The sequence below is a fragment of the Panicum hallii genome, chromosome 5 (genome assembly GCF_002211085.1).
Source record: "Panicum hallii strain FIL2 chromosome 5, PHallii_v3.1, whole genome shotgun sequence".
NCBI classification, from domain to species: Eukaryota; Viridiplantae; Streptophyta; class Magnoliopsida; order Poales; family Poaceae; genus Panicum; species Panicum hallii.
In genome coordinates, this window is record NC_038046.1 from 2,734,901 (window position 1) to 2,743,042 (window position 8,142).

At 48.2% G+C, this 8,142-nt stretch overlaps 1 protein-coding gene across 1 annotated transcript; it reads right to left on the reverse strand.

Moving 5' to 3' along the window:
* Positions 1 to 796: 796 nt before the first annotated feature.
* On the reverse strand, positions 797 to 7,665 carry LOC112891950 (leucine-rich repeat receptor protein kinase MSP1-like). Its single transcript, XM_025958964.1, has 4 exons — positions 7,532 to 7,665; positions 5,790 to 5,870; positions 5,475 to 5,560; positions 797 to 4,961 (listed from the first exon to the last, which is right to left on the reverse strand). Exon 4 carries the CDS (start codon positions 4,937 to 4,939, stop codon positions 1,055 to 1,057), a length of 3,885 nt encoding a protein of 1,294 aa, XP_025814749.1. The 5' UTR covers positions 4,940 to 4,961; positions 5,475 to 5,560; positions 5,790 to 5,870; positions 7,532 to 7,665; the 3' UTR covers positions 797 to 1,054.
* Between the last annotated feature and the right edge of the window lie 477 nt (positions 7,666 to 8,142).

Below are 8,142 nucleotides of genomic sequence, written 5' to 3' on the forward strand. Positions count from 1 at the left end.
TTTATCGGTCGAGTTCAGTGTTCAGCGTGGACCGGGCAGATCTTCTTGCAGCAGCAGCAGAGCGAGCTGCTGCCTGCAGACTCTGGTGGATTTGCAGTCGGTCTAACTGGGCCTTAATGGGACCAGTCCACTAATGGGCTGCGTTATATTCGGCCTTTCTTTTTTTGGCTTTGAGGCTGCATCATCATCAGTAAGGATCTAAGCTGCCTGCAAGAGGAGGTCAGATTGCATCTCTAGATCTGCTCCAAGGGAGCCAAGAAAATACCGGAGCCCCCTGAATCTCAAGCTTTGAGCAAAAATTCCTCCAGTCATGACTCGTGACCAGAGCCATCTGGATGCTCAAACACCAATTGCTCCATCACCCAGCCACTCTCTGAAGCCTTGAGATTCATTCACTTCACTTCGCCTGCCATTCTGCCAATACCACAGCGGTCAGTGGAGTGGTCTGCATGATTCAGGGAATGTAGAGGCCCCAGACGCCGTGCCAGACCGAATCCACCGACGAGGACTGCTCTGCTAGTGCTCTACCTGTCCTTCCCATCCAGTTCAGTTCTTCCTTCTTATCACCTCGGGTCCTCAAACCACATGTCCACACATGTTTAGTAACAATACCTGATAAATCAGGCCAAAATAGCATGAACTGAATCTGAGCAAAGGACCACGAGTATAGTGCTAGCAATTCTGCGTGGTAGTACTCAATTATGCAACAAGTAGTTTCAGTCAAAGCAGCGGCACAAACGACAACAAAGTAGAATGGAAAACCACAGGGGTTGGATCAAACATAGATAAGAATGAATCTAGAACTGGCAAGCATATCAAGTAATTCAACACAGGGAAAACGAGAAACTTCAGTCACTACAGCTTCTGAGCTTGTGAAACCCACCCTGCCATATGACTACCAGATAAGAAAGCTCTTGGGGGCAGATTAAAAGGTCACACCACTAACTACAGCCTCAACATGAGCAGCATTAGTTTCTCATTACAGTCACCAGATAGCTCACTCTACAGAACCTACATTATTACATCAATAGCAAGAAAACATTCGCCGCCTGCGTTACACTTCCCTAGTGACTGTCACCACCAGAGGTCCACATTCCATTGTCTGGGCCATCTTGAGGCCCTTCACCACTTCCAGCATGCTTGGCCTCTTCCATGGCTCGTCGGCGGTGCAGTCCCTGGCAATGGCAAGCACACAGGCCATCTGTTCCCGCCACAAGCTTGATACTGGCAAACAAGGATCAAACAGTTCATTCTCCTTACCATGCGCTATCATCCATCGCACCCAACCAACTAGGTTTCCACCCCCTTCCCCCTCCTCTTGCCCTGTAGGTGGGCGCCCAGTGAGCAGCTCCAGCATGACAACACCAAAGCTGTAGACGTCACCTTTCGCAGAGGATTTCATTGTCATGCCGTACTCGGGAGGTATGTAGCCAAACGTACCAGCGATGTCAGTGCTGACATGAGTCTCACATGCGCTGATTATCCTTGCAAGGCCAAAGTCAGAGACCCTCGGCTCAAAGTTCTCATCCAACAGAATGTTGCTTGACTTCATGTCCCGGTGGATGATATGGGGTACAAAGCCATGGTGCAGGAACGAAAGCCCACGGGCAGAACCAAGGCAGATCTTCAGGCGGTCTGGCCATCCAAGTGCTTCGATGGCATCAGCCCGGTTCCTGAGCCACATCTCAAGACTCCCATTCTCCATGTACTCATATATCAGGAACCGTTCATCACCACAAACACAGTAGCCAAGTAGAGGAACCAGATTAGGATGTTTCACCTTTCCAATTGTCTCCATTTCAGCCAGGAACTCACGATCACCTTGGAACTGATGACCACCATGAAGCCTCTTGATTGCGACTCTCCGGCCTTCAGGAAGTGCTGCCCTGTAGACAGTGCCAAACCCACCATCCCCTATGATGTGCACCTTACTGAAATTCTCAGTGGCTTTCAGAATGTCATCTGCAGTGACCCTCAGAAGAGCATGTTCAAATGTTGCAAGATTGATACTCAGGGGTTCCCGAAACTTCTTCCCTAGGAGTTCATCACTTGATGTTGGCTCAACGGTAGCCTTGGCCTTGCTGGCAGGTACAAGAGCCAATGGCCTGTTTCTCAATAGCTTCCATCTCAGCAGAACCATCAGAAGAACTAAGACAACGATGACAATGATAATACTGACACAGATTATTGCTGCTCTTGAAAGTCTTGGATCAGATGAATGAAGCATCTTATGATCAAAACCATTTCCAGCACAAAAGCCTTCTGCAGCACAATCTGCTAAGGTGTACATGCCAATGTGATTACCAGAGAAGTTGGCAAATGAGAGGCCAAATATATTGCAGATACCACAAGGGATGGCACCATGGAAGTTGTTGCTCGAGAGGTCCAGATAGTTCAAATAACTGAGATCAGAAAGCGAAAAAGGCAAACTTCCAGTGAGGCTATTGTTGTGGATATCAAGAGAAGACAGTTTTGTGAAGTTTGAAATAGACTGATCTAGGTTCCCTGAGAAATGGTTACTGCTTCCATTGAAGAATATCAGTGAGCTTGAGGATTCCTTTTCTTTAGGACAAGAGAATGGGATTTGTCCAGAGAGACTGTTATTACTGACATCCAAATAGGTCAGGTCATCAATGCAGAGTAAAGACTCGGGTAGAGTTCCAGTAAATGCATTACTGGATAAGTCTAGCTTAGCAATTTTGGGAAGTATTTGGTCAATATCAGTAGGAATCGAGCCACCTAAGTGGTTATTCGAGAGAAAAAGACCTTGCAGTTGTAGTAAAGGTGCAGACCAGGGAAGCATGGGGCCAACTAATGTGTTATAAGAAAGATAGATGGCTGTAACATTTGCCAGTTCACCAAGCTCTGGTGGAATGGTGCCGTTGAGCATATTTCCTTGCAGGTTTAGCACTGTAACCATACCACAATTCTTGATCGCTGTTGGGATATGACTGGTCAATCGGTTGTATGAAAGATCAAGCAAGCCATGATGCTGAATAAATTCCGAGTCTGGGTGAGCTGCATTCCCAAATCCAACACAGATCTCGGCAGGTATAGCACCGGACAGCCGGTTACTAGACAAATTCAAGGTGTTGAGAAATGTCAACTGAGATATGGCCCTTGGGATGTGGCCAGACAGATTGTTAGAACTGAGGTCCAGAGTAACAAGATTTCTGCAGTTGAAGAGCTCTAGTGGAATGTTCCCAGAAAGCCTATTGCCATGTAAAGAGAGAGTTGTCAGATTCCTTAGAGCGCCAATTGACCGCGGGATAGGTCCTTCCAAGTAGTTATTGTCGATCTGTAACCTCTGCAAAGTGGAGAGCCTACCTATGCTTTCAGGTATAGGGCCAGTAAGCTGATTGTAGCTGAGTGCGATCTCAAGAATAGTTGATGATTCCCACAATTTTTCAGGCAGCTTCCCTGTAAAGTTATTTTGGGACAATTCCACACTTACTAGTGGTAGCTCAGACAAGTACTGCGGTATCTCACCATGAAGATGGTTTCCTTGCAGGTTAAGTTCCGTGAGGTTTTTGCACCCTTTAAATGCCTCCATGATATTCCCAGTCAGATTATTATTGTGCAATAGCAGTGACTGCAGCGATTTGCCCTTGCATATCTCAACAGGAATAGAACCAGAGAGCATGTTGGTTTCTGCAGAGAAAGAAACCAGATGCTGCAATGGAAACACTGGAAGGGGCCCGTAAAACATGTTCTGCCCCAGCGATATGGAGCGAAGATTCACCCAGTTCCGGATCCACTCTGGAATATGACCAGATAGATTGTTCTGTCCCACATTAAAATTGACAATGGCTTCTAAACCTGCAAGTTCTTCAGGTATAGAGCCAGAAAAGGAGTTGGTAGACAGATCAACATATACAAGCTTCTTGCAGCTACCAAGCTCTCTCGGAATATTCCCACTGAGTCCAGCACCCTTTGCAAGCAGGCGAGACAGATTTCCCAGGTTGCCAATAGATGCCGGGAGTTCAGTATTGAAATTATTCCCTGATATATCGAGTAGCTTTAAGCTTCTGAGACCACCAACTGTCCAAGGGATACCTGTGAGCTTGCATCCAGGGAGTATAAGCTCTTCCAGCAGCTTTAATTCACCAATCTCTTCTGGAATGCTTCCACTGAAACCATTATGCCCCAATATTAACAATTGAAGATTCTGTAGCTGACCAATCTCCCTAGGTAGTGGCCCCACCAAGGCATTTGATGAGAGATCAACTGTCACAAGGTTTGCAATTGCAGTTATTCCTGGGAATATTGACCCTCCAAGATTATTCTGGCTTGCATCAAGATGCAAGAGCCGAGACAAATTACCCAAAGATGCTGGTATTGACCCATTGAATGCATTCATGTGCAGGTCCAGGAACTCCAGATTCTGCAGACTGCCCAGCTCTGGAGGAAGGGCACCGGAGATGGAATTCATGGATACAGATAGCTTCTTGAGATACTGAAGCTGTGCAACAGCAGGACTCAATTGCCCGGAAAAGAAATTATTGTCAAGCACCACTTCTTGCAATCTCTTCAGTCCATATAACGAGACAGGAAGGACCCCTGTAAGCTGGTTACGGCTCAAGTCAAGGTAGCGGAGATGGTGCAAGTTCCCCAAAGCATCTGGGAGCTCACCAGAAAACCCACAACCACTGAAGTTGAGAAGAACAAGTGATTGGAATGACCCGACACATAACGGGAATGGGGCGTAAATTGGCACAGATGATAAGTCTATTTTCACAACAGCATGCCCCACACAAGCTATACCTGACCAGTTGCATGGGGGTGTTTCTGAATCAAACCAGTTACTGAGAAATCCTTTCCCTTCAGTGACTGCGTCCCTCAGGTTGAACAGGGTGCTTATATCACTATATCCAGCAAAAGCAGAGCTTGGGATAGAACATATAAGTAGGATCAAGGTGAAGAAACCATGGGATCCCATTGCCAACAGTTTTTATTGGAATCTGCATGAAGAAAATAGTCAAGTTATTACTGCAAAAGATCCAAACAGCATTAGTCTAGGCTCTAGCATAATTTCATCATGTCAATGTATCAACATGAGCTGCAGAACAAAAGATGTCCTACACTTTTTCCTCAACATACAAAAGAAGTCAATAAAAGCAGCAATCTGGTTTTCAATTGTTTTGGACCAAGCCAGATCCTCGAATGAAATAGCTAGTTTATGTCCAAGAACATGTGTGAAAACTTGACTATGCCTCCAACAAAACAATAAGATCTTTTCTTATGTTGATCATAAAAGAAGAGCGCACAGATAAAATGAAAATGACTAGGAGACCATTAATAATATGTTTGTTTATCTCATTCTCAGAGTTTAGAATTTGAACATTTAATGCCTGAACTACGTAATTTTTGTATTGTCCGAACTGTATGTATGCAATGCCTAGCTATCTGTGAGAAACTGAAAGACAGCTGAATGCACTTTTGGACAAAATGAAACAGTAATAGCATGTCAATACCTTTTAATTTGACAACCTTCTTCCTTCAAGTGGCGCAGAAGAAAAGAAGCAACAACCAAAGCAACAATGTATACTTAATACACATCCTGGAGGAAAAAGGTCAACGTCATATCAATATAGAAGACACTATGATGATTAGCCTTGGTTGAAAGTCATTACATTTGATAGCAACATTTAAAATAGTACAGGTAATGATAGAGATCAAACAGAGTCATGTCAATCACCGCAGATGCATTGGGTTTTGCCAAATAGCAACCACAATAAAAACTCTACAACTACAAGCATACAGCCCAAAGAAGGAAGTAATCAAATTACCTTTGGAACTATGGCTCTGTTCTCCTGTTCTCACAAGTTGCCAAAGTAGTGAAACAGGTGGTGATCTCCCAGAAACATGACCTGAAGAAAACAAAAGGATGGCACACTCAGCTTCATATAATCATCAGCTCAAGGTACAAGAATAGCAAACACGCACGCCCATCCTACTTCAATCAGAGCATCATACGGTATAAGCATAAAATTCCAAAATAAATATCAAGTCTCCCTTAGAAATTCAGAGTATGAAAATCTAGTCAATAATACAATGCCGGTGGCGTAGTGTTTAACGCCCTCTCTTCCCGCGAAGATACACGGTACTAGTACCATACGAGCCCCCAAAAAGACACAGCATCATCATGTCTATCGCTATCTCAGATCAGCACGAATAAGAGCAGAAGTTACGGAAACCCCTCCCTAAAGCCAAAGAACCAGGGCAGACCGGCACAAGAAGCCCATGAAACATCCAGCCATCATAAGCCCTCAGCTATTTTAGTAGTACAAGAAAAGAAAGGGTCCCTACACCATTCCAGCGTGCTATTGCTACAGCTTTACATCTAATCAGATGAAACAGAACCAACCGATCATCATAAAGGCGGACAGGCATGCCACCTCCCGCGCAGAAGCACACTCTCCATCTCCAGACCCCAGGGCACAGGAAAGCCTAACCCCACACACAACACCTTGCCCACAAGCTCCAACACAAGTGACAAGGCACACGCAAAATTCAAGTGAACCCAACACAAGATACTGGCATGCTATTTACTCCTGCACCGCTGCAGATTAAATGAAGACAAGCATAGCAAACCCCACAAGAATCTCTGGAAACTCAACCGCATGCCAACCCCACAAGAATCCCTGAACCCTCCACCCCCACTGACAGGAGGAAGCAGCCAGCAACAGTATTGGACCAGATCAACAGACAATGTAAATAGCGACAGTGGCTACAGATTTCAGAGGGCTATCTGAAACTTGCAAGAGAAACACAGACTTTTTTGTCTTCACCCGGTTAATGACCTCTGCTTAGATACTGCTGGCATGACGTCTGGTGAAGTTTCTTCCCCTGTGATTTAGGCCATCATTTGGGTTGTGATTTGTTTATGGGGCCGTGTGGGTGTGCTGACCAACCAAGTACAACTAAAATAGTCGCATTCAATAGCAGCGTTCCATTAAACAACAGCCAGTACTACTACTGCTAGCACGTAGCCCGAGACAGCACGAAGGAATTGAAGCCACGGCACGGGGAGCGAAATGGGGGCGGAATTTGGAGGACCGAAAGGAACGCATTTTTCCCAAGCAAAAAAAACCGCAAAACAATTACCCCAAAAATCTTACTGTAGACACGAAGAACAGAATCATCGGAAACCAGAGGCTACAAACAGCGCCCCAAATCGTCTGAACCCTTGCTCCTCCCTACGATTTACCCGGATCAAGCCCGACGGTGGCGCCACCGGACGACTGCAACGGCAGAATTCCGCGCCGCGCCGTGCCTATCGCGTCGTCCTCCCACCGCTCCGCGGCTGGCCGGGCCATGAACCAGTGCGCGGCAGAGCACACCAACAAGCGGGAAGAGGCAACGAGACCGAACTCGGCGAGAGAACTCGGTAGCATAACAAAGCCACAACCAAGAGCACTCGCTCGCAACGCAACGCGACACCGCAGCGTCTACCCCAGGCATTGTAGCGCCGCCGCCTCAGCAGCAAGCAGGGATATGGAGAAGCGGGGGAGGGAGGATCACGCTTTACCTCGCCGCCTCGCCGGGGGTGTCGCGGGCACTCCGCAATGCCGGCCGCGGGCGGTGCCGTGCTCCCGCGGGGCGTGGCGCGGCGCGGGCACGAGGGAGGCGTGAGGCGCGAGCGGCGAGAGGGGGCGGTGGGGGAGTTCACGAACTGGGGGGCGGGGAGGGTGCGTGCGCGGGTCGACGAGGGGAGGGAGGGAGGCGGTGCCGGGCAGGAAAGGCCTCGTGGGTTTTGCAGCCGGCTAGCCCCAAGAGCGGAGGACCACACCGCGCAGATTCTCAGCGGCTGACATGCTCGCAGGCACAGGCAGGCGCGCCGAGCCCGTGATCGCGGCAGGGCCAGAGATTCCGATCGCCATCCGGGGCTGTGGGGCTCGGCACCGTGGGAGAGAACGGAGAAGCGAGCGCGCCAAGGGACCGGACCCGGACGGATGGATGGATGGGATCGCGTACGAGCACTGGGCGTGCCGTGAGGTGCACTGGGCAGGTCGTTGGGTCAGCTCGAGCCGGACAGGTCGGTCTGGGTCCGGGGCTTCGTACCGTCTCGTTCAGAGGAGAGGAGGCGCCCAAGGGAAGGGAGCGGAGCGGCACGGGTAGGCCCACGGGGTAGCACGGCGG